We start from the raw sequence: 26,392 nt of genomic DNA on the forward strand, positions 1-26,392 counted from the left end.
GGGGCGGACAGTGAGGGGATACTGGATAGCTCGGGAGAGCCTTTAACAAGGAAGAGGTACCAGAACAATCAGAGAGAAAATTCGAGAACACAGAGCCTATGAGGGGGGAAGGAGATGTTTTTGAAAATCATTCTCTTTAGATGTAAAATATTTTAACTGTTAAATATGAATAAGAGCTTACAAATAAAACAACACTCAAAGACACAAGAGCTCCTGGAAATTAAAAAGGATGGCAGAATTTGAAAACAGAGAATTCCCACCATAAACAATTAGAAAACTGGGAGAAAAAAGAAAAGAGAAACAACTGTTTTTAGGCAATGGACAAATGGCAGGAAAGACAGCAATCCTGGGAGAAGGGAGACAGACACAGGAAGACCCGGGGACGCCCTGGTGTAGTCCCTGAAGGCACCTTCTGGGCCTCAGCACAGGGGCCAAAACCACCCAGGAGTCTCAGCGAACCAAGTAGCAGAGATCAGGGTTTGGGAGGCCAAGGCAGCCAAAACCCATGGCCTGCTAAAGACAAGAGGGCTGTGGAAACTGAATTTTCAGTTTAAAACTCCCATAAGGAAAAGTCCTGGTCCATAAGACTTCACTGAGTCGGCCAAACATTTCATGGAGACATAACACCAATTCTACATACATTTTCCCAGAAAAGAGTAAAGGGAAATGTCTAAATTCATTTTATGAGGCTAACGTTACTCTAATATCAAAATCAAAAATATCGCAAGGAGAGAAGATTACAGACTAGGAAAGAAAAATTATAGACTAATATACCTCTGAGGAATATAGATGCAAAAACTCTTAACGAAATGTGAGCAAATTATACCCAGCAATATTTAAAATGGGTAATAAATCAAGGCTAAGTTGTGTTTATTCCAGGAATGCAAATCTGATTGGATATTTTTTAACCAATCAGTGTAATTCACCACACTAACCACTGCATCATCACAAGGATTCGGAAAAGTATTTGACAAAAATTCAGTATCGACTCATGACAAAACTCACAACAAACCAGGAACAGGTGCAAACTTTCTCAGCCTGATAAAGGGAATCTACAAAAAAATCTACACCTGACATACTCAATGGGGAAAGACCGAACCCCTTTCCGCCGAGATGGGGAACAAGGCAGGGCGGCCCCCCTCACAGCTGCTCCCCAGCATGGAGAGCAGTAAGAGGCACCTGGGAACCGCCCGGACCCTGCCCGCACTGCTGTGGGGATGCAGAACAGAACGGGCACTCTGAAACAGCCGCACAGCATAAACACACATTCGGAGGATCCAGGCCTCTACGCTTTAGTGAAAGCACATGCCCACAAAAAGCGTAAGCGCTGAAAATAAATCCACCCAGAAGCCCAAAAACCTGGACGCAGTGTTCACAGCAGCTTCCACCAGCACTTGAAAACAACCCAAACGTTCACTGACGATGGATGGATGAACAGTGCTACATCCGTACGTTAGGACGTTGCCTAGCAACAGCATGGACCAGCAAGGCTGAGTCTCGAAGATGCTGGGCTGAGTGAAAGCAGTTACACACGGAAGAGCACACACTGCATAATTCCATGTACATGAAATCCTGGAAAGGGAAACTCGCGTGACCCAAGCAGACTAGTGGTGGCCAAGGACTGGGGACGGGGGAGGGGATCAACTGCAGAGAGGCGGGAGGGAGTTTTTAGCTAGAGATGACAAAAATGTTATTCTTCATTTGGTGATACATTTGTCAAAACTGATCACAAATTACACACAGAAGGGTGAATTTTATTGCATGTAAATTATACTTTAATAAAGCTGATTAAAAATACTTTTTTAAAAAAAAAACCCAATAGATAAACTGGAAGATAAAACTGAAGAAAGCTGTCAAAAAGGAGGACAAAAATACATAAAGCTGGAAATTATAATAAAAAGATGAAATTAGAAAACCAGTCCAGGAGGTATCAGGTATTCCATCCAGAGAAAACAGAGAAAACTAAAGGTGGAAATTTAACACTGATTTACTAGATCCCAGGGCAGGAATTTAGATGGAAAGGCTCATCAATGCGCATGGATACACGTACAGAACCACGCCAGGTACATTACTGAGAGACCTCAGAACACTCGAGTAAATGAGGAGGTCCCACAAGCTTTGGAAAAACAGCTCACAGATGAAGAACCAGAATGATTCCGAATTTCTCAGCAGCAGATTGAGGCCCAGAAAACAAGAAAGCCACACCTTCAGAAGTCTGAAGGAAAAGTGCTGAATTCTATCTAAAGTATCCAGGAAGTGTCAGGGCAGAAAAAAGACATTTACAGACACGGTAAGTTACAAAAAGTTTATTCCGATGCATCCCTTCTTAGGAAGCTATTGCTTCCAAAAGAAGAGAGAAAACCAAGAGAAAGGACAACACGGGGCGTGCAGCCCAGGAAAGACGGAACTTGCAGGAAGATGACAGCTGGGCACCAGCCCTCCTAGAATGGAGCTGGTCAGAGGGCCCCAGAAGAGGCTCTTCCCGGAAAATAAAGTCATCGAGTGGCTGATGAATCTGAAAGTCTTGAGAGGAGGTGCCGCCACCTACAGAAGGGCTGAGATTACATTCTACGAAACTACATGATCCCTGGGAGAGACTGCTTAGGAAAACAAAAGCCAAGGTTGTCGCAGTTTACCTCCCGGGCCAGCTGTGAGTAGCGCTTCAGGACGTATACACACTAATCACTCCTCTGACCACCTCTCTGTAACTCTCTCTGTAACGCTGACGCTGTAGCTCTACTGGGAGGACTCGGGATGGAAAAGGAGGTAAGACGAACCGTGCGGGCAGTGACCCGAGTCCTCACCTTTTATAGAAGAAACTCAATAAATAATGCCTAAAACTGCAAAGTCCAGAGGTAGCCATGGAAACATGTTCCCTGGAGAGGTGGGAACAAATATACCAAATATTCAGCTGAAAGAGGAGAAAACGGTTACTTCTAAAGAGGGGAGGAGGGGGGTAAGGGGGGTGAGGGGCCATCAGTTTTCATAATAAACAATGTAGTTTCATTAAACTAAGCTAAATACATTAAGCATGTATTATTTTGATGAAATTTAATACAATAAATAAAACAAAATAAACTCCAAAAAAGTCAAAGAAATAATTAACAGCAAAAATTAATGAAACAAAGATAAAATAGGATCAGTATATTAAAATATTTATTTATTAAAAATTTTAAATAAAAAGTTTATTGAGGGGAGGGTATAGCTCAGTGATAGAGTACATGCTTATTAGCATGCATGAGATCCTGGGTTCAAATCCCCAGCACCTCCATTAAAATAGATAGATAGATAGATAGATAGACAAATCTCATTACCTCCCACCCTCCAAAAAATAAAAATAAAAAAGCTTATTAAAAAGGTAAATCTCTGGTAAGGCTTATAAGAAAAAAAAAAGTAAATATTATTAGAAAAAAAATTCATGCTTTCGTTCAACAAACACATACGGGGACATGGTATGCTGAGGCTGTAAGAGCTAACAAGTCCAAGTGCTCCCCTCGTGGATCTAAGGGTAGAAAGGATTGTTTAAACAGGACCCTGAAAGCACTAAGACAGAGATCATAAAGACACAGACTAAGAACTTCGGCTGGTAAAGAAAAAGATAAGCTACAGACTGACACATATATTCACTGGTGAAGTATCAGATTCCTGAACATACACAGAACCACAAGTGCGTGAGACAAAGACAGACTGTAACAGAAAGACGGGCAGAGCACAGAGGTCCGGGAACATAAACCATCAACACAGGAAAAGATGCTCAACCGCACTAGTGAACAAGGGAGAGCAAATTAAAACCACCACGAGCTACCACTTCTCAGCAATCAGACTAGAACTGTAGGTCTGACAGTTCCAAATTTTGGCAAGAATGTGAAGTAGCGGGAACATGCATCAACCCGAGGATCATCTGGAGCCGCTGATTTAACCCGCCGTCGGGCCCATCTAGTAGAGCTGAAGAAATAGAGACTCTTAAACCCAGTATTTGCACACCGTGAACGCACCTAAAGGAACTTCCAAAGGAGGCCCACGTGCATAAGGAAATATGACCAAGAATATGCAGGTCCCCGTTATCCAAAAAGCAGCGAAAAGTGTGGAAGCAACCTGTGGCTCTATCAGCAAGAAAATAGGTAAATCAAGGCACAGGCATTTAAGGAATATCAAAGTGCAGTAAAAAAAAAAATGACCCAGAGCCACACATCCCGACAAGGCTGTGAAAAGAGCAAGCTGTGAAGGGACTCTACAGCACAGGACACGTATCGCACGCTTGAAGTGTGCAGGGCGGCACACAGCCGCTCAGAGCTGTGGACACAGGAGCAGCAGCACAGGGGCTGCGAACAAAACTTCAAGCTAGCGGCCCTCTGGTGTGGACGGAGGGAGACCCGCCGAGGGGGGGGCGCAGGGAGCCTCCTACGAGGTGGGGCACACTGAACCTCACAGGTGCTGCTGTTCCCCGTTTCTTAAGCTGGATAGCTGGATCTGAGGGGTGTGTTTGCTTATGCTTCGAACTTTTCCAAAATATTACATATTCTGTCTTCTATACAGGATGCACAGTATCAAAATACATTTGTTTTCAAGCAAAAATAAGGAAATGATCATGCCAGGTGTAGAAATAAAATTAGAGCATATGATGGCTGAAACATTATGCTGTACACCAGAAACGGACACATTGTAAGTGACTAGACTTCAATTTTTAAAAAATTACAGCATATGACAGAAATAAATAAGAGCTGGTCCTGTACAAAAAGTCTCAACAAATTTAAGGGAAAAAAATGCAGATTAAAAAAATGTAAATAAAATTGGAAATGAGAAAGAGGACATAATATAAAATATGAAAATTACATATGAATATCGTGCATAGTTATAAATGAAAACATTTTATGGTTCAAAAAAAGATAATTTAAAGCTAAAGAGTAAAACATACAACTGATGTAATGAAAAGAAACCTAAACAGATTAATAAAGAAAGAAAAAACGTGAACTTATTAGCAAACTACTCAAATTAAGGGATCAGGTGGTTTTCTTTAGGTTTATTGAGTAAACAATTTTTGTGTAATTAAAACTATTTTGAGAAGGGGAAAAAAGGCCTCTGTGCACACATGGTGACAGGCCCCAAGGACCAGAAGCTGCCCTGCGAGTGGAACCCAGTGCGGGGCCTCCTCCCTGGAGACGTGCGAGCAGACCGCGCCTGGTCAGATGCTGTCACATCTGCATCTGGTGCCACAGGGCAGGCGAGCACAGCGGGGAGCTGCCCCGACGACTTCGAGGTCTTTTCCAAACCACAGACTGTTAAGCTCTGCCAAGCAGAGAGAGAAGAAAACTCATGGAGCAGGGAGTCGAGGGAGGCCGAGCTGCCCCAAGGAGGGTGTGACATGTGCACGTGAGGACAAATGGGGCGACGAGGTACCGAGATGAACACGCTGGGAAAAGCTGCTCATTGCTCGGCTCACGGCCCGGCGCCCTGCTGAACTCCTCCCGACGCCTCCCATCTGCAGGGTTCTTACCAAGACAGAAGCCTCCCAGCGAGTCCTCCAGCGTCCACTCTTCCCCTCTGCCCAGCTGGGACAATGTATCTGGTTTGGGTCCTAAGAGTCCTGTTTTTGAGGAGGGGGAAAAAAAGGACCACATCTGTTCATATCAGAGGTAGAAATCATTGCAAGGGTGAGATCTGGTCCTTGGAACTTCCTGGAAAAGGTGACCTGATAGGGCCCAGGGTAGAGGCAAGTTCCCAGGAGGAAAAGCTGGCTCAGGCCTGACACAGACAGTCGGTTCCCAAGTCCTCCTCCCTGCTAGCAGGGAGGGAGGGCTGGACCCCTAGTCACCTTTAAGACATCTGCCCTCAGAAGCCAAAAGAGCCTTGTGCCAAAAGAGCCTTGTGCCCAGGACGCAAAGGACGGGCACTGAGATGGCATCCTCAGACCAGCCCACTCCCAGCCCCAGCCTCTGTGTGGAACCCGGCGGAGGGTCCCGCGGACATCTCCGACTGTGAAGAGAAGCCTCCGGAGGCTCCCACTTACCCAGGGACACCAGGTTGCTGCAGGTCTCCAGCATCACGTCCCTGTGCAGGGCCCTCTGGGCAGGGCTCAGCTCTGCCCACTCCTCCTGGGTGAAAAGCACGGCCACATCCCTGAAGGTCACGGATTCCTGCAAGGGCAGACCCATCCCCGCTGACCGGTGGCCACCCCTTCGCGTGGCTCCACGGGAAAGGCCAAGGCTGGCCACCCCCAGGAGCCGGCTGGGAGCCGCAGGGCTGGCAGCCCAGCTGGGGCTGATGCCCTGGGATGAGGGGGGCGCTCCCTCAAGGGCTCCCGGGGGCCGAGCTTTCATTAGAGTTCATCTCCCGCTTTGAAGAAAAATAGCTTGTAGAGGAGCCATACTTCCTCAGCACTGGGACTTCACACTGGCTGCTCATTTTATCCAAAACATCTTCTCCCATCTGCGCCAATCTGCACAGCCCTGCCTCTCCCCGCAGCCCCGTGACCAGTCCTACCCGGGCCTCGGCTTGGACATGAGCTCCGTGGCTGCCCCACGTCCGCTGTGCAGGCCCACCCAAGCTCTGTCCCACTGTGCTGAGTTCTGGCTTACTTCCGGTTTCCCCACCCGACCATCTACGGACACAGTCCCACAGCTCCCATCACGCCTTCCCGCCATGGCTTCTGGGGCACGGCCCACGCTCCCAGCACCCATGGCGTGTGTTGCTCAGCAACTTCCGCTGTCCTTCAGCCGCTCACCTGCCCACCCCCACCACACACCCACGGCTTCCAGGGGAACAGTCCTGGACCATGTGACACTGTTCCCTCTGATCACAACCAGTCCCTTCTTCTGTGGTCTCTTGACTGAGAGGCCAAGGGAGCTGGTGTGCACTGAGAAGGAGGAGTCAAGCAGAAGCCCAGAGAAGAAAGCCAGGGGTCTAAGAGAAAGGACTTGTAGATTATTCTAGACTCCCGTGCAGAGCCGAAATACAGCTGCATTTTTCCTTTGGGTTTTAGGAGACCCCTAGCATCCTTCCAATAAAGACCTGCTTCTGCTTAAGGTGGTCTGAGTTAGGTTTCTGTTACCTGAACCCAGAGCCTTGCACAAAGTAGGCTGAACCAAGGAACACCTGTTGGATGGAACCCATGAACCAATCAGTCAGGGTCCATGGTTCACCTTTGTATTAGGGGCACAGGTCATTATACCTGGCAGATTTTACATCCTTAAGATAGCTCTGTTGAATGGCAACCGAATTAAGGCAGCCTGTAAACACGAGATAATTGTGTGCCACCAACAATGCGTCTGAGGAAAAGTCTAGGGAAGGGAAATACCACAGTGGCCTGGCACCGTGGAGACAGCTGTCACAGAGAGAGTGGTGCCAGAGATGGGCCCCACACGCCAAGCCGGACACCGAGAGGAGGGCGTGAGTGGCCCGAGAGCGGGGCTGGGTTGACATGGCACTTTCAACAAGCTGTTCCACCTTTCCGGTGATTTCTGCCAGATTCCTGCCCTGGACAGGTTTAATGTGAACTAGTTAGAACAATGTGACTGTAAATGAAAAATACTGCAACCATATCAGTAAACAAAGAATGCTGAAGCCATTAAGTCATCAGCGGCTGCTGCCACCCCCAGTGAAGACAAGCCTGCAGCCCGGCCTCTGCAGCCACTCACAGTGGTGCCCTCTGAGGGGACTCAGAATAAGAAAGGACAGGGTACTGGCCCTAGATAGCTAGGTGCTTGTTGAAGGAATGAATTCAATGATCCCAAATGTTTGCTTCCTCCCATACATAGAAAAGCACTACATTCTTTAACTTGAGATGCCTGGTTCTCTTTAGATAACAAGCAATCTTTCATTGTTCCAACTACCTGGTCTTTGATGTAAAGCTCCTATATATCCTAGCTCCTTGCCTACCTCTTCGGAGCAGTCCCTCAGAGCCATCTGAGAGGCTGTCATCCCGGCTCAAGTCCTCCCACCAAATAAAACATAACTCTCAACTTTAAGGCTGCACATATATTTCAGTCAACACTACCAAATTCAACAGAATTTCTCCACTCAAATGAATGCTGTCTCCTTCAAAGTGGAGTCCACATCCTTATTCTAAAGGAGCTGGCACTGCTCAAAGGTTTTTTAGTAACATGTTGAAATTACAAACATATTGTTTGAATGATTTGATACCTAATATTGGAGTAAAAAGCCAAATGTCATTAAAAAAAAAAAAAAAAAAAAAAAAAGAGCCCAGGAAGTCCCACCCTCCTAAGAAAGCGTTCCAGTTTCTCTCTTCTCTCAACCTCTGTGTAGGCTCTGCCTGACCACGTCAGAGCCTTAATTTTACTGGAAAAGTGGAAAGGCTGCAGGTCTCCATTTGGGACCAACCTGGGTTTCATTTCCAGTTGTGTCACTTGTGTGACCTCTAGAAAGCTCCATAGCTCAGAGCCCACCAGGATGAGCCCAACGTGGAGGGTGGAGAGTAGGGAAGAAAGGAGCAAGCGGGTCAGGCCCCTGCATGAGACTGGATGGGAAAAAGCTCCCGGTTAAGGGGAAGAAGTATGCCCACGCTCCTACCACGACCCTCAAGTCGGCTAAGGCAATTCTGAGGAGAACCCACAGCAACCCCCGTACTCACCTGGACCACAGCTGACAGGCGCCGGACTGCCATCCCTTCTTCTCTGATGAGGCCTTTTAAGGACAAGCAGAGCGGAACTCCTCAGGCTGGAAGCTTCTACACGCCTTTTACGAGGAGAGGCCTGGGTCAAAAGACATCGCACAACAGTCCAGAGTGGGGCTTTGAGCATGGCACTCTGGGGGTCCTCCAGCACCCCAAGCAGTCAGTTCTTAGTCCCTGTTTGCTCCCAGTCCTCTCTCCTTATGCGGGTATTTCAGCTGGCCGCCACTGCAAGGGGAATATAGCTCACCAGGCTGCTACTCCCACCACCCTCCACCAATTTCCCCCCTAGCAATCTGGGTCAGATTCTCCGTATCTTCCCTTTTGTATCTTAAATAGCTCGACTTCTCCTTGAAGAAAGCCTGCTCCAGCCCCTTCTCACACTTTCTACACACCCTCTGGCCTTCTGCCCTTGTTATGCTGAGAGACCTAAGAAAGGTGTGTCTCCTACCTGGACACCTGCCTGAACCTGGGAGGGGAGTGAAGGAAATGGGCAAGGAGGGTCGTCTTTTCTCCTCAGAAAGGAAGCTAAGAAGCCTGGGGCTTCATTGTGGAGATGCTTCTCTGGCAGAGCCTTTTTCTGGCCTCAGGTCTCTCCCTGACTGGGGCCCTGTTCGGGTGACCTGGGGTCAAAAGCGGGCGAGAAGCAGTGTCTTTGCCGGGGTGGGGGGTAGGGGTGCAGGACGCAATGGAACTTAATCGCACACCCCTCCTCGCGCCCCCTGCAGCTCTGCCCCGTCCCCTGGGGAGCTGCTGCCCCGGCCTCAGCGAGTTCCGAATACAAGGCTCAGAACCACACCGGGAGCATCTACTCCAGAGCGTAAACGGGCTTCCCGGAGTCGGTTCCAAGATAACGCCAGAGGCCCTGACCGCATCCTCCTCCACACGCACCCGCGGATTCGGACCCCTAACCCAAGTGCCCACATCTGGCCTTTTTGTCCTGGGAGTCAAACCTTAGCCATACATCCAGAGAAGTTTGGGGCATCAGATGAGCGTCCTCCAGAACGTACCACGACCCGGACCTACTCGGTTTGCATTCACCCTCCCCACCAGGTTCGACCATGCCAAGGCCAATCCTGCTCTCCCGATGCGGCCCTGGCCACCGCGCCTGGTCACCACTGGGACGCACTTCGAGGAGCTTCTGCCGGCGACGAGAGATCGCCAGCGCCACATCGCCGGCAGAGCACAATGAGCTGGAGTCCGCAGCCCGGGTCGGGACTGCGCTTGCGCGTTGCCCAGGGAACCGCGGAGCGGAGCTGCGGCGCTTCTCCTTCCCAAACTCCACTTTCTAGAGGGCGAATCCGCGGCGGGCGCCTGCGCCAGCGGCGGGCGGAGAAAGTGATATCGCGCGCCTGCGCAGACAGGGACGCGGCCTTCAACACCCCCGCCCAGGCCCGGGGGGGTTTCTGTGCTAAAACTACATTTCCCGGAGGCCTCGTCGGGGGCGTCACGGTTCCTTTGGCAACTGACCCCCAGTGTGCTAACCCGCACGTGCGGATTTGGTTCCGTTCCGGTCAGACCAGGGAAGATGAGGGACCAGCGAAGAGTTGGGGACGGGATAGGGGAGGCCAGTCCGGGCGAGCGGCGCCTGGTCCGGTGAGGAGAGCGGGTCCCGGGCAGCACCCCCAGTACGGCGTAGGAGGCGACAAGCCGAAAAGGCGCGCTCCTGATGGAGGGCTGGGCCCGGGGGACGCAAAAGCCGTCAAGCGTGGCCTGCGGCCGGGTCGGGGCGTGCTGGGCAGGAGGCCGGCAGACGGGGAAGGAGGCTGCCGCGGCGCTGGAGGCCGGGCCCGGGGCGGTGGCCGGGGACTGAGGGCACGGCGCGTGGGAGCCGCCCACGACGGGGGATAGGCTGGGTCCTCCACGGCGTATCCGGAGGACGGTGTGGGACGCCAAGGAGGCTGTGCGGTACACCTGGGGCGGGGGGTTGGGAAGGTGGGATTTATTTTTGTGGACAGTGTTTTGCGGGGGCGGGCAAGGACGAAATACAGAAAGATCCGACTGTAGGTATTTAGTTGCCTTTGAAAATATATTTTCACGGAGCTCAGAAAGGAAAGATGAGAGGGCTTTAACTTTGTGGCCAAACAAAAACCGAAACCCCTCAAGGACGGGACCTGAGATTTATCAGTGAGGAAACTGTTGGCCACCTCTGAGTGAGCAGTGTCAGTGACACTACGGCATTCTGTTTTGGGTTTTATTGAAGATTTCATTCTATAGACACTGTTGGAGCACTTATCTGTCAAGTACTGTATTAGAGGCTGGAGAAATGGCAGTGAAAGCCTGCACTCACGCAGGCTGCATTCTACTGGGAATGAGTCAACAAAACAAATGTACAGTATTTATTAGTTGGTGATGACACAGTGAGGCCGTATTAAAGTTTAGAGTGTGACGGGGGTGAGGAGGTGGAGATTATCTTAAGCAATGTTTTTAGAAGTCTCCTCTGAGGAGGTTAACATTTGAGCAGAAATTTGCATGCAGTGAGGGAGGAAACCGTGTGCCCATCTGGGGAGAGAAGAGAAACGCTGACCAGAGATGGAAGCGTGTTTGGTGAGTTTGTGGCTTAGCAAAGCCAGTTTGACAGGAGAGGGCACAGTGAACGAGGGAGAGTGGGAGGGGAGGTTGGAAGGGTAACCAGAGGCCTTGAAGGCCACCGTAGAAAGTGTGGATTTATTCTGTGTGTAATGGGGAACCATTAAAGGGGTTTGAGCAGGAGAGTGGCGTGGCTGAACACATTTAGACACAATCACTGGTCAGCTGTGGGAGAACAGGCTGTGTGGGGCCAGAGGGAGGGCAGGCGCCCACAATTGTATGACCTTCCTACAGGGCCTTTGCTTTGAGAACTCCGTGATTCTAAGATAGTTAAGGGCTCTGGATGCCATGCTAAGGAGTTTGGATATTATTCTGTTTTCGGGTATAGGAGAATGATGATAATAAAATATTTATTGAGCACTAAATATGTGTCGGGCACTTTTATAAGCACTTTACATGAGCGTTGGCTGTAACCCAGAGCTCAGCAGTTTGTACTATTAATAAGTAAACTGAGACAGTGATATACTAAGTGCTCTCCCCAAGGTCTCATGACTGGAGAGAAGGCGCAGAGGTTGTTACCTGCTGCCCAGGACGGCTGAGAACTGACAGACAAGGGCCCCAAAGCTTCCAAAACTGAAAAAGTAGCGAAATCTTCATTTATCGGACCCATTTCTGCTGCTGCTCCCTCTAAGGGTTCATATTTTACCAATTTTGGGTTGTTGCATCCATCTTAGGCTTCAGTACACTTTCTTCTTCTCCCCCTTGTCGTCTGCCTCTCTTTTGAGACTTTAATTTTGCTGCTGTCTTCATCATTTTTCATCTATTTCCTACCCACCTCTCTGCCTCCTTTTCATCCATTTCTCTATCTTGAGATCAGGTGGGGAACAAGAAAAAGAATTATGTGAAGGGAAAGGAGGAAACTGGGTTTAAGGGAGAGACATTATTAAAAACCTAAGTTCCTGAGGATATAATTAACTCAGTGTTTCATTCCCCCTTAGTCTTTGCCTCCACAGAGGTCCCGTAACACAGACTGAACTACTCAAGGTCCAAACACCCAGACTCCATAGGGAGCCTCCTCCATTGCTACCCACAGATATCTTCTGTACCCATCATTTCCTCTTTTTAAAAAAATTTTTTTGGGGGGGAGGTAATTAGGTTTATTTTTAGAAGAGGTACTGGGGATTGAACCCAGGACCTCGTGCATGCTAAGCACGTGCTCTAGTGCTTGGGCTACACCCTCCCCACCTTGTACCCATCATTTCTTGATTCCTACCTCTCCTGGTGGAAAGTTTCCTTCGTCCTGTTGAAAAAGATCCCTGTAGCTGCCACCTGTGCCCCAAACCGATTTCCCCACCTTGAGCTGCACGTACCCTCCTTCCTGCACCTACAGATGCTCCATGTTTATGCAGTGATAAACATGCTCAGTTCTTCTACCTCATACACTCTTGACAGACTGTTCGTTGGCTACAACACCTTTCTCCACCCACCCTTTCTTTGCCCACCTCCATTACAGAGGCTGGAAGAGCTAAATACTTATTTTTTTCAGCCTTCTTTGCACCTAGCCTCCATGCAACACAGCTGTGGTCAGTGAGCTGTAAGCAGAGATCGGCTGAGGGGCTTCTGGGAAAACCTTGCCTGGTAGAAGGCACAGGTGTTCCTTCCTGCCTTGAATGCAGCTAATTTACCTGAAGCTATGGGAGCCATCATGTGACATCACAGAAAAGTCCTGAAACTCTGGGCACTGAATAATTTTGTCTTTGAACCAGTGCCAACCACCTCCATATTTGTTATGAGAGAAAAATAAATCCCTGTTTGCTTGTAAGGCACTGTTATCTGGGCTTTCTCTTATTTGTTGCTGATATATACACCCTCTGTATATGTATTCTGATACAGACACTCCCTCTCAACCACAGTCTCCCCCCGGTTATCTTCCTAAATCTCGCCTTTCTCAGGCAAGCTGCGAAGTCCTTTTCAACCTCTAACTCACTCTTCAAGCCACTAAAATTTACAGAGGTTACCCATACCCAAAACCAAAGGCCATTTTCTATTTTTATCTTCCTGTAGTCCTCTGCGGCACTGGAAAATATGAACTGTCCCCGTCCCTGTGCTAAAATTCTCCTACTTCTGTGCTGCCACCTTCTCCTGATTTTTGTTTTTCATTCTTCTTTTGCTTATCGTTTCCCCTCAGCTTCTACTGATTCCACTTTGCCCACTGACTGCGGTCAGTGACAGCACTCCCAGAGAACCCTGGCTCACTGGCCTTCAACTTACTCTGCTGCCCGGACATCCGCTTGGGTACCCACAGACTCACAGGATGCCCCCCAGGCCGGACTCGTCACCGCCCCGCAGAACGGGTCAACTTTTCCTGTTCTTATTGATAGCACCCCATCCACCCAGGTAAGTTCAGGCGCCCGTGTTTAATTGGTTGCGGTGTTACCTGACTTACTACTTCTGGAATTCTTCCCTCTTCCATCCCACCGCCAATTGCTTAGTCTTTGGAAAACAAAAGACTACCTTATTCATTTTGATTTCTAGACATTTCTAGAATTAATCATATTTAGTACTTACTAAATGTGCACAAAATAAATAAATTGCCTGAACGACTCTCCTAAGTACAGACCTATTCACCCTCTCCCTGTGATTACTCTGAGCATGCTGTGAGTTGCAAAGGTTTTGTTCACGTGTCGAATTTTTGTCTCTGTTAGCGTTTGGCCTTTTCCCCTTGTCACTTCAGTCGTCAGAATATGAGACAAAGATGTGTGTTTGAATCCTATGGACTCAAAGGCTGTATTTGTTACAGTGTTTTCTAAATAGCTTATTTGACAATAGTTTAACGACTACTGAGAACTTAAAACGGCATGCTGCTGCTCTGAGACCTGTACAAGTATTCTGCCACCTGGGAGCACTGAGCCAGTGCACCAGGGGAGAGAGTAACAACGCGCGGGGGGGTGGGGGGTGGTAACAGGCGTTGGCAGAGGTAGGGAATTTTGACTCAGAACATCCAGGGAAACCCGACTGTGGAACAGGAGCATCTGGGTGACACACCTGACATGGTAAAAGATGGAGGATTTCCCAGCATTCATTATATTTATAGGTTTGTAGCATTTTAGAGCTGATAGGGATCTCGGAGCCTTCTAAAAAAAAAGTCCCTCATTTACCAAATAAGGACACTAGGACCTGGTGAAAGCAGGTGACTTGTCCAAGTCAGCGGCAGACCAGGACGCCAAGTCAGGCCTCCGGGCTGCCCAGGTAAGCACTCCCATTCTTCTCTCCAGTGTGAAGTCCCTAATGCCCAGAGAGGAATCTGCAGCATGACAGCAGAGCGCACCTTCCGCGTGAATGGCCCTTGTTTACAGCATCAGCTGTCTGAACCTTACTTTTACTTCTCAATCAAGATTTCTCCACTTTTATACGGCTTCTCTGCGGTGGCCTGTCCTCTCCGATATGGTATGTTGTACTTCAACTAAGAGGTTCCTACGATTGTTACATTCACTAGGTTTCTCCATCACGTGACCTAATGGGGTTATCACTGGAGGGTTAACCACGGTGAAGGGTCCTAGGAAAGCTCTCCTCACGTATGAGTTCTCTGATGCCGTGTGAGGTTCGTACTCCGACTGAAGGCCTTCCCACATTCGTTACACTGATAGGGCTTCTCTCCTGTGTGAGTCCTCTGGTGCACTGTCAGGGATGAATTCTTAATGAAGGCTTTCCCACACTGGTCACATTCATAGGGCTTCTCACCGGTATGAATTCTCTGATGCTCAATAAGATAAGCACTCTGGCTGAAGGCCTTCCCACATTCGCTGCACTCGTACGGCTTCTCCCCAGTGTGAATAACCTGGTGCACGGTCAGCGACGATCGCCCAGTGAAATGTTTTCCACACACCGGACACTCATAAGGTTTCTCTCCAGTATGAATTCTGCGGTGTTGAGTAAGAGATGAGTTCTTACCGAAAGCCTTTCCGCACTGATTGCATTCAAAAGGCTTTACTCCCGAATGAAGTCTCTGATGCTCTATGAGGTATGTACTTTGGCTAAAGGACTTCCCACATTTGTTACATTTGTAGGGTTTTTCCCCAGTGTGATTCCGCTGATGCAGGGTGAGGGTCGAGCTCTTACTAAAGGCTTTCCCACATTCACTGCACTCATAGGGTTTCTCTCCGGTATGACTTCTCTGATGTACAATAAGATGCATGCTCTGACTGAAGGCTTTTCCACACTCATTACACTCATAGGGCTTTTCCCCCGTGTGAGTTCTCTGATGCACTGTGAGATTCATGCTTTGGGTAAAAGCTTTCCCACATTCATTACATTTGTAGGGCTTCTCTCCAGTATGAATCCTTTCATGCTGAATGAGGGACGAATTTTTGCGGAAAGCTTTTCCACATTCTTTACACTGATGCGGTTTCTCTCCAGTATGAGTTCTCTGATGAGCAGTGAGGTTCATGCTCTGACTGAAGGTTTTCCCACATTCATTACATTTGTAGGGCTTCTCTCCAGTATGAATCCTTTGATGCACAGTCAGGGAGGAGCGTTCAATGAAGTGCTTCCCACATGTGTTACACTTATAGGGTTTCTCCCCCGTGTGAATCCTCTGGTGCTTAAGAAGGGATGAACTCTGGCTGAAGGTCTTCCCACACACATTACATTCATAGATTTTTTTTCCTGCAAACATCCTTGGAGTCTTAATTAACCCAGCATTTTGTTTAGTGTCTTTTGCATGTGAGTTCTGCCTGTGAGGGCTTTTTCCCACAGGGATAGGTTGTTGTGTATTCGTGACTGAACCCTGAATGGAACACCTTTCAAGTTCATTACCTCCACACATCCTTCTCTCAGTGAGGGTTTCCTTGTGGGTAACTTGCACATGGTCCAGATGTCCATCCTGGTTTTTCTGTTGCCCCTCAAGCCAATGGTCAGGTTCCCAGGCTTCCCCCAGAGCAGAAGGCCAGGGACTCGCCCTTTCCATCATCACCCCGTGGGACGAATCTTCAGTAATGCTGGGCTTTTTAGCTGACTCTTTGGTTTGAAGGCTTGTCTCCCAGTCTGAAACAAATAAAAAGTTCATTGGCTTCTGTGCTGGGAGGCTGAGGAACTGTATGAGGTGGGAATCAGAGGATGAAACTGAGAATAATTATAGGGCATTTGAGAGCTTTTCAAAGATGTCCCTACAACTAGGAAGAGAGCTGTAAGGGAGGGGGGGGAAGTAGAAGCAGGGCAGGCAGAGGGCAGCGTGAGCTGTGCAGGAGGGATGGACACCGAAGTCACCGACCACTGGACAAGACTAAATAATGAAGATGGAACTAGGGGAGACAGACAGACAAGCCGGGACCGGGAGAGGCAGACCAGGAAGCCCTGCCACGCTCCTCGGGCATCCCTACCAGCAGTGCCTTCCCTCCTGCAGCACCGTCTGCAATTCTGACAGTAAATCTTCACAGCGCATCACAGTGTAACCCAGGGAAAAGAATGTTTACCCTGGAGTCAGGCAAACTTGGGTTTAAACACTGGCTGTTAACACTTATCATCTTAAGTCGTAACTTGTTTCTCTGGGTCTGAGTTTCACAGACATAAAATGAGGATAAAATAATCTGATAAGGATTAAGTAAAATGTACATAAACTATCCTTCGGGAACACAGTTGTCTGGAACATCAAATACCAGGACACACTTGAAGGGAGGACAACACAATCTAAAAGCCCCCCCCGCGGCCCCCCAACTTTAAGGAGCATGTAATTTTCTCACTTCCTTCAGGTGAGAGAGCCCTAAAGGGCCCACCCTTTCCTTAGAGACAGGACCTGGTGGCAGGGGCAGGGGCGGGCAGGGGGATCTGCTGCAGACGGGGCTGAAAGAAAGACCTGGCAGCCACTCAGACTGATTTTCTCAGATCCCATTTCTCATCCCAGACAAAACAGCCCAGAGACAATGAGAGGCAGAGGGCAGGAAGCTACAAATGGAGAGTCAGCTGGTCAGCTTGATCAGGATTACCAGACCAGAGATCCACACTGAACCAACAGACCAAAGGCCTGTGGGCAGGAGGCTTTACTGCGAAGCAAACGGTATGTGTTAACTGGACCTCCTCCTTCCAGCCTGACCTGCTTATGGAAAGGAAGCGAAAAAGTGGAAACCCGAGTAGGCGCCACCTCTACAGCACATACACAGCCAGGTAACCTCAGAGAGGACCTGTCTGGTCAAGTGTGAAACACCAGCAGGCACACCGGAACCGGGGCTGCCTCCTGCCCCACCTCACTACGTCACAGCCAGCTGTGCAGCGGAGGTTCTCTGAGAACATCCTGAGTGGGGCATCTATTCACACTGCTAGACGAAGTCCAGACAGGCAGAACTATTCAAACATTAATGATACACAGAAGATACCCAAGTTGGGAACTACGTAGAGGTTCAAGAAATGTTTAAAATAATAAAATCGGGAGAGCGAGGGGGAAAAAGCATAAAAACCAAACGGGAGAATAAATGCTTCCAATCATCAAAAGACATAAAAAAGAAAGTTAACAAAAAATAAACAAAAGGTACATACCAGGAGAAGACACTTGTAACACATGACCCGAAAAGAGCTCTAGAACTTGGACTTGGGAAACAATGTCTGTGGAACACTATGCCCGCCAAAAAATGGGCCAAAGACTTGAACAGGCACTTAAGGGAAGGAAACCTGAACAGCGAGTAAACATAAGCAAAGATGCCAACCCAGCAGTAACCAGGAGAAGGCTGATTACGGCCCCAGGGAGATACTATTACCACATCCACCTGAGTAACAATTCAAAAATTCAGGTTGACAGCTTCAGATTTTAGAAAGACACACCGTAATGGAACTTGCGCGCACTGTTCGTAGGAGTGTAATTTGATTCAAGTATTTGAAAAACAGTTTAGCACAACCTAGTGATGTAAACAGGCACACAGACTGTGATCCAGCGAGTCCTCTAGTAGGTACATACACAAGGTAACTGTCTGGCCAAGGTCCACCGTGATTCATAATTTTTAAAGGAGCATTGTGTACAATAGTGAAAAACTGGAAACAACCCAAATGTCCAGCAACAAGAGAAGAGATAACTAAACTGTCAAATGTTTATGGAACAGAATACTTGAAAACAGTGAATGTTATAGATTTCATGTCTGGGTCTCCCCCAAATTTGTATATTGCAGCCTAAGCCCTAAGGAGACAATATTAAGAGCTGGGGTCTTCGGTCATTAAGTCATGAGGGTAAAGCCTCTCGTGATGGGATCAGCGCCCTTGTAAGAAGCGGCACACCAGAGAGCTTGCTGTCTGCTGTGAACCAGGAGGGCCCTCACCCGAAACCCAACCGTGCTCGCACCCCGGCCTCAGACTTCCAGCCTCCAGGTAACTGGGCCTGCTCCGTGCAAGGAGGAACACACTTTTTGGAAACATCTACATTTATTATAGTCTTTTACATTAACTTTCCTACTAATGGAAGCAAAGATGTGTGCCTATATTAAACATTAATTAAGAGGCTTATGTTAGCATGAAGGTACAGAGTTTATGAATTCTGTGTGTGTGTGTGTGTGTACACACACATATATTTACACACACACACACACTCAGAGGCAGCAACCCAGTACATCTCTGAGAGGGATACAAAAATCATGTATAAAACACGAACAGGTTTCCGTGTTCACAGGTAGTTCAAGGTAGCTTCCTGGACAGCTTAAAATGTCATAGAACCCCTAACGGCACCTTATTTTTCAGACAAAATCTTTGATAATAGATTTCTAATACTTTACCCATGTTCTTACCTTTGTTTCCTTCATAACTGAAACCTTAACTGATTTAAGTCTAATGACCACTGATCAAAGGATAAAAATTCACTGCTTTCCACATTCCATAATTTCCTTTTCCATGTTAGCAAGTTAACTAGATAAAACCGCCTCTAGGAACAACACTTTTATCTTTACATTTGTGACTCAGCTTTTATAAGACACGAGCAAAATTTAACAAAGCATTCAATCACTGTACACACGGACACTTCAGTACAGAAAAAGAAAACCATCATCTACAAAAGAAAATTAGGCCAGGAGGCACAAGTTCTGTTTTTACTAGCTATACTAAGAGGTAAGAAGTCAGAGCAAGGCAAGGAAAGAAAGTTATGATTTTTTTTTTACAATTGGCATTAAGCTCGAAGACCCAAGAAAACAAAGAGCCTGGTTCAAACTCCGGCCTGCCCTTTGACCTCTCTGGGCCTGCTCCCTCCACCGCCGAGGGGTTGGGAGTACCCACCCTGGGGGAGTGTGCTGCTGGGTCGATCAGATGACACCAGGGCGGGAGCTGAGCACGGCGCTCACCCGCCGCTTTCTCATCTTGGGTTTGGACGGCACAGTGAGACCAACGGGTGGCTTAATCTGGCAATAACGGCGGAGGAAATCAGGAAAGAACAAGACGTGGCGTTTGCACACCATCACGTTTTCTGGGCTCCGTTCTCTGCCTCTTCGTTTCTGTGTTGAGTTTCTCCTCTCTCATGGATGTCCCTCAGCTCTTGTAAATGCATTCAAGGCTCTTCCTCGGTCAAAAGCACACAGGAGGCACTTGAGCTCTGACTTCTTTCAGTTCCTGCCCTTCTTTTTCCTTCAAAGTGAACTTTGTTGAAAGGACAGTCTGTACTTAGAAGACTTTGCTTGTTTCCTTCCTCATGCTCCCACCCACAGCACGTTTCCCACAGACCACAGCGGTCTTCCCGGTCCCAGGCCACCTCCTCAACGCTCAGACCAGCGACACTTCTCATTTCTTACTTGGCATGCCACCCTCTTCTCTGTTTTTTTCTCTTCCCTTGGCCCAGCTCTCCTCCATAAACTCTCTCCTCCCTCTCTGACCACTCCTTCTATTCACTGAGATACATGTCACAAATATGATTATAACTCTCAAAGCTATAGTTTTACCTGATTACTAAACATTCTACTTAATGCCATCTAATAGTCACTCAACAAACATAGTAAACACCTACTCTGGCAGACAGTGTGCTAGGCAGGGGATATATAAAGAGAAGTAAGCTCAGTCGTGACAATTCCATGAGCCTACATATTAGTGGCGAGACGGATATTCAAAGAGACAGGAAAAATACAGTATGAAATGCAACATGTAAGTGAAGAATCTTTAGGATTCAGGCCAACAGAGAAGTTGGAACATGGGTAAAAATGTGGGAGAGGAAAACACAGCATGAACAATACCTTTGTTTGCCTCTGCTGCTTCCACAAAACCCACCAACATGACAGTGGCATAATGAAAAAGTCATAAACAAATCCACTAAAATAATCTGGGGAGGAAAGGGGGAAAGGCTGCATGCACATGCCAAAAGAGAGCCAAAACAAACCCAAAAACCCCAACCAAAAAAATAATTTATATATCCTCCTACAGTCAAGAGAAGGTAACGCGTGCATTTAAAAAGATTGCTATTTAAAAAGGAGGAGCACTCCGAGGTTAGAAGGAGCACAGAAATAGAAAACACGAGAGTAGAAGTAAGTTTTCTCACAGAAGGGCTGGAAGACAAAATTTAAGGAAACCTTGGCATCCCGCACCCTTCCCTTCACACAATGCCATGCAATTTACCGCAGGGTCTTTGCACCTGCTGTTCCTGGTACCCAGAATGTTCTCCCACATGGCCCATCACTCTGAGTATCTGTTCAGTAGTCCTCTTAAAGAAGAAGCCTTCCCTGGACACCCCTGTAGAGCAGCACTCTGCTAACTGATTGACTTTCCTTACGATGCTGTTTTCCACACAGCACCTGACTACCACATTCATTCCCCACCTTCTCCCTCCCTGCCTTCTTTCTTTATTAATTTACTGTCTCCCCGCTAGACTATAAGCTCCACGTGGAAACTGCCTGTTTTGCTGCTGCTCTGTCCGCAGTGTTAGGAACAGGGCCTAGTGCTCCAAAAATATCTGGTGGTTATTTATATAAGAATACAAATAGCAATAGTAATCGAATCCACAGAAATCTGTAATAAAGTTATATCAAAGCTACCTTAAGTGATCATTTTATACTTAAAAAATTAGCATTCAAAATATAAGACGATATCCAAAAGTCGTGCAGTATGCAGCGGAGCCAGGAAGACGTGTACATCCTTCGACCCGCTGGCTCTTCTAGAATCCTGCTCTTTAGAAAGCTTGCTGGAAACAAGCCGTGGTGTTCCTAAGATGATTTTTATTCCTATCAATATTTTTTATAAAGATTTCTTTTATTACTTTGTACTTAGGTAGCTGTACACTATCCAGAGATCAAAAAGTATTGGCCTCTCTCTTCAATTTAAACAATGTATAAAAAGAAGTGGTGATCAACACTTCTTTGTCTAGTAGTAAAGATAAAGGTGTTCCATGCGGAGAAAGGTCAGGGATAACGTCTAAAAGAGAAATTCCAGTTGTGAGGGGGGTTAGAAAGCCGATAACAAAAGAGCAAGAAGCATTCAGTGCTTAGAGGAGCGTGGGACTGAACAGGAAGCAGCTGCAGATCAAACACTGAGGGACGAGAACGGGCGGGTGTAGCTCAGTGGTAGAGCGTGTGCTTAGCACGCACAAGGTCCTGGGTTCAATCCTCAGTACCTCCATTAAGAAATAAACAAATAAATAAAAATGTAATTATCTCCCCATACCCAAAATACATAAATTAAGAAAAAATGCTACAAATGTAGCTGTTTCTGAGGCAATGGAAATGCTTGTGCCAGTTATAAAATTCTGGTTTCTGAAGTGAAAAAAAAGTGAATGAAGGGCTTCAAATGGCAAAATTTCCTTTTTTATGGGTGAGCTGTATTCCATTACATATATATGCTGCATCTTCTTTATCCATTCATCTACTTACGTGCACTTACAATGCTCCATATCTTGGCAATTATAAATAATGTTGCTGTTAATAGCAGGGTGTATGTATCTGTTTGAGTGAATTCTTATTTTGTGGTTGGCTTTATTCCTTTGATAACTCTGTAAGTTTAAAAAGCTAAAGCTCTAAACGTTCTTAAGAACAATGAACGGTACATATATATAAATTTTAAAAAATGCGTTCACCTCGGGAGGGTGAGCGATGTCAGCAGTGCGGAGGCATCTGAGAAAACACACAGCAAGTGGTGCAGGTCTTAAGAGACCAAGGGAGCCCTGACGTGGTTCTCCCCACGGTGCCGCTCCCGGGGCAAGTGCTGGCAGCCTGACCCTTACCCGGGGAGAGGCACCATGGGCGTTCTTTTGTCCTCAGGCTTAGTTCTTGCTCCAGCTGAGAAATCACATTTGGTTTGGAAAGCTGGTGCCCTGCTCAGAAGGAGAGACACTAAATGTGGGTTCTGAACTGAGTCTGAGCACCACTCCCAGCCTGTGTCTCATCGCTTCCCCTCAGGGCTTCTGAGGTTCCCATTTCCCCTTTTCTACAGAAAACGTTTTTCTCCTTGAAAGAGAGAACACCAAGAAACCCACCCTAAAGCAACGCCTTGTAGTATCAGGATTTCAAGCCCAAATTCACGAATTTCACAGGCTGTACAAGACGTCAACGGCGGGGAGGTGGCAGCAGGCAGGTCCGAGTAACAAGGAGACGTCCTTCCCCAGCGAAGCCAGGTGCCTGGAGCTCTCCAGCATCGCTCCCCTGAGCAGTGTCTAGCTGGATCCACTCCTCCCGGATGAAATCCACAGACTTATCCTCAAACATCCCCGACTCCTGAAGCTATAAATTCCCGCTCAAGGGAAGGGTTGCGCCAATGACACCCTCCGAAGGGAGTGGAAAAAACAAGCAGCATTAGAAGGGACGGGATAGAGAGAGCTATGTGAGGAGAACGTGTCATCCTCCCAAAGGAACCAAACACCTGCAAGAAAAACGGACATTACCATGAAATATCCAGAGGTAAATATAGAAAGTGCTTTGGCATTTAGGGACGGAAGAGGAGGTCCAGGGGGCCGAGGGGGAAGCTACCGAAGGCTGCTCTAGGTTAGCACCGAGGAAGAGGAGGTGGCGTTCGGATCGCCTCCTGTTCACCCACGGATGACGGACGGAGGGGTCCCCAACCCTAAAGAGCACAAGATGACCGAACACGTGACACCCAGCACTGGACAGATGAGACTGTGAGCAGTTTATCAGTCACAGATCCTCACCCGCATGGCGGAGGACACTCGGGGGTTGCACTTGGGAGCAGAGAACTAGCAGGGGCCGTGGGAGGCAGGCTCTGTACTGACAAGGGGGTGAGGTGACCCTTGGTAACCACGGGAAGATGGGATCGGCTTGTTTGAACAATTCTGTGGGCTGGTAGGGAGATGAAACCCACTAGGCTGAGGACTGGGAGGGGTGTACCTGGCTGGGCTGATAGGGGAGCTGGCCAGGCAGGTGGGGGGAGCCCTTCCCACTGGGTGGGGGTGTGTCTGGCGAGAGCAGGGGACCTCACAGCTAGGTCTTTGGAGTAACGTGAGGCTCCAAGTTGTAGACGCAGCACATGGAATTTTAGGCTTTACTATAATTGGGCAGGAATTCCAGTTAGTGGGGGGGAAGCATGTGCAAGCGGGAGAAATCCAGAAAGTGGCTGGCCTACGAGACAACCAAGAAAACACCCAGCTTGACTTAAAAATGGCATTTCCAATTTATAAGCCCATTTCAGCCTTGTTTTGTAGCCCCCAGACTAGGAAATAAAACTGTAAGCATTCATCTCTGGGTAATGAGTGTGATGGTTGACTTGACTGGGCCAAGGCATGCCCGAGTAGCTGGTAAAGCATGACCTATTTCTGGGCGTTTCTGCGAGGATGCTCCCACCTGCATCGGGAGACAGAGTCCACAAGAGGTGGGAGGGCTTTGCCCAGTGGGCTGAGGGCCCGGACAGAACAAAGAGGCTGAGGGAAAGGCGAGTCCGCTCACCCTGCCTGAGCCAAGACAGCCGTCATCTGCTGCCCTTGGTCATCCGTGCCCCTAGTTCACGAGGCTTCAGACTCAGGACCTGCACCATCGGTCCCCGGACTCAGCCCCCGGGTCTGGAGTGGGATGGCAGCACAGTTTCCTGGGCCATCTGGAGTGCACACGGCAGATCGTGGGGGCTCTCTGTCCTCCACAGTCGTGCACCCCCACTCCCCACGTAATCTCTCTGTACATCTACGTATATCCCATTGGTTCGGTTTATCGGGAGAACCCTAATGCATACAAGGAGGGAACACGAACTGAGTGGTGGTTACCATAAATGATAACTCTGGGACTCAGTTTTGTACCTGTAGGGAATTCATATGCCTCAGTTCATAGCATTCAAATGACAACCAGCTAGACTCATAGCATTAAAGCCATCATTCTATAGATGAGGAATCTGAGACCCAAAAAGGTTAAAGAACCTCCCCAAGATCATACAGCTTGAACCCAAGGCCACCCAACTCCTCCTGTTGTGAGGGGAAGCCCAAGGAGAGACCCTTGCCGCCCTCAGCAGCTGAGAGATGGAGAGAAAGACAGGCGGGGAGATGGAAGGAGACTCAGGACCGAAGGTCCGGGGAAGGAGGGCTTCAAGGACGAGAGAGGTCCACGCTCTCAGAAGCCGGGTGGGTCAAACAGAATGATGAGTGGAAAGAATCTGCTGGTTCCAAAATGAGCTTTCAGCTGAGAGGTAAAGGCAGAAGTCAACTTACAGTGGATAAAAGAATAAAAGAGAGGGAGGCTATAGCTCAGTGGTAGAGCGCATGCTTAGCATGCATGCGGTCCTGGGTTCAATTCCCAGTACCTCCACCAAAAAAATAAGTAAGTAAGCCTAATTACCTTCCCCTACCAAAGGGAAAAACAAGAATAACAGGAAGATAAGGAACCAGAAGCGGTCAGATGAAATTACCTCAAACTTCTTGTGAAGATGAGAGATACAACTGTAAGGAAAGAAGGAGTAAGTTGTGGAAATGGACAAGGTCTTTATTTAAGGACACAGAGCACTGTAATGTGCGAATAGGCAAACAGAAGGAAATCAGTGGAGAAGGAAGGACTAAAGAGACCAGAGACGGAGCAAAACCAATTTCCAAGCAGTTTGTGTGTTTTACATCCTACTGGCTGAGGACTCCAGAAAAAGTGTCAGCCCTGAGGCACAGAGTTTACTATCTTCCTACCTCATTATTTTCTCCTAATATTTTAAAATCAATGTATCAAAAAAATAAAAAAATGTTTAAAATCACTGACAAATATTATCAAGAAAAGTGAAAGTAGCTACTAGTAAGATATAAATACATGGGAGACTTTCCATTTTATGAAAGGAAAAAAGGAAATAAGAAAAATTATCAATGCAACAAATTTAAGGAAAAGAAACAAGAACGCATAGTAACCATAAGTCATTAAGTAAGCAGCAAAAGGCTTGATACACGTATAGCAACAAATACAAATGGGGTGACTTTATCTATTAAAAAACAAAACCTGTAAGGTTGGTTTAAAATCCAATTAAATGGCACATATGAAAGAAACACCTAAAATACAAACCAAAAAGTGAAAGAAAAAAAGGCGGGGGTGGGGGCGAGGGGTAGTAGAGCTGAAACACGCAGTCAAGTGCAAACAAGCAGAAGAAGAAGCTGGGAGGGCACGAGACCTCAGTAAGGTGAGGCAGGATGTACGTGGAAACAAAACATAAGCTGCTGCTTTGCAAAAAGGATGACAGTTCAGAAATATGACATTCTCCTTCCAAAAATCAATCTACTTTCAATAAATTTGTAACAAAGCAATCGCCTTGTTGGCTAAACATACGAGGCGAAATTAAAGCCCAAACGCAGACTCCTCTGGGCTGATTTCCTGGTTCCCCCACCTCCCCTGACTCTCGTCCCCTCGGGTGCAGGGCCCCCGGCCAGCACAGGCCTTGTGTCGGCTGTGGAACTGTGGGGCCCTGTCTACACAAGTACAGAAAGGCATTTTTTTTGTCATTTAAAAAAAAAAACACGTTTTTAACACCTTTACTGTGGTATAAAGGCTGAAATGAAACTTAGCTGCATCGCTCATAGAACGTATTTGTTGTTAATCCCCTAAGACATTTTCTCCCTTTCTCCTTTGCACTTACTACGGGTTTTTCTCCCCAGCACTGCACGGGGAGGGTACAGGATAACTGCACGGTGTCTGAAATAAGCAGCTTCCTGGGTTTCTCTCGCTCATGCAGAGGTTCTCCTAAACCTAAAACACAGGCTTTTTTGATGTTTTTATTCCTTAAAAAGGTCAAGTATCAAATGGAATCAACAGGGATATCTTAATGATAAAAGTATGATTAATAATAATAATAAAAGTATGATTAATTAGTAATATTAATAACTAATAAAATTAGTCA

At 47.5% G+C, this 26,392-nt stretch overlaps 1 protein-coding gene and 1 long non-coding RNA gene across 17 annotated transcripts in view; one reads left to right on the forward strand and one right to left on the reverse strand.

Annotated features, from left to right (window-relative positions):
• The window catches only part of ZNF454 (zinc finger protein 454), a 48,529-nt gene that overhangs the window by 16,988 nt on the left and 5,149 nt on the right, over nt 1-26,392 (reverse strand). For 3 of the 9 annotated variants that reach the window (XR_012501519.1, XM_074350144.1, XM_074350146.1), the window contains exons 3-5: nt 8,588-8,708; nt 6,008-6,134; nt 5,495-5,584 (exon numbers count right to left, since the gene is read on the reverse strand). Coding sequence is in view for 8 of the 9 variants with exons in the window: in XM_074350144.1 (XP_074206245.1) it covers nt 5,495-5,584; nt 6,008-6,134; nt 8,588-8,620 (250 nt within the window). In the remaining variant the exon portion in view is untranslated. Of the gene's footprint in view, nt 1-5,494; nt 5,585-6,007; nt 6,135-8,587; nt 8,709-9,579; nt 9,965-26,392 lie in introns of those variants that run through there. The other 6 variants (XM_074350150.1, XM_074350145.1, XM_074350148.1 and 3 more) reach the window with 6 other exon arrangements.
• LOC105062015 (uncharacterized) overlaps nt 10,082-26,392 on the forward strand; it is a 43,912-nt gene continuing 27,601 nt past the window's right edge. The window contains exons 1-5 of one of the 8 annotated variants that reach the window (XR_012501522.1): nt 10,106-10,222; nt 11,105-11,173; nt 13,344-13,552; nt 14,431-14,602; nt 18,307-18,502. This is a non-coding gene — a long non-coding RNA (uncharacterized LOC105062015). The other 7 variants (XR_012501521.1, XR_012501524.1, XR_006721734.2 and 4 more) reach the window with 7 other exon arrangements.

Source organism: Camelus bactrianus, chromosome 22, assembly GCF_048773025.1.
Source record: "Camelus bactrianus isolate YW-2024 breed Bactrian camel chromosome 22, ASM4877302v1, whole genome shotgun sequence".
In the NCBI taxonomy this organism is placed as follows: domain Eukaryota; kingdom Metazoa; phylum Chordata; class Mammalia; order Artiodactyla; family Camelidae; genus Camelus; species Camelus bactrianus.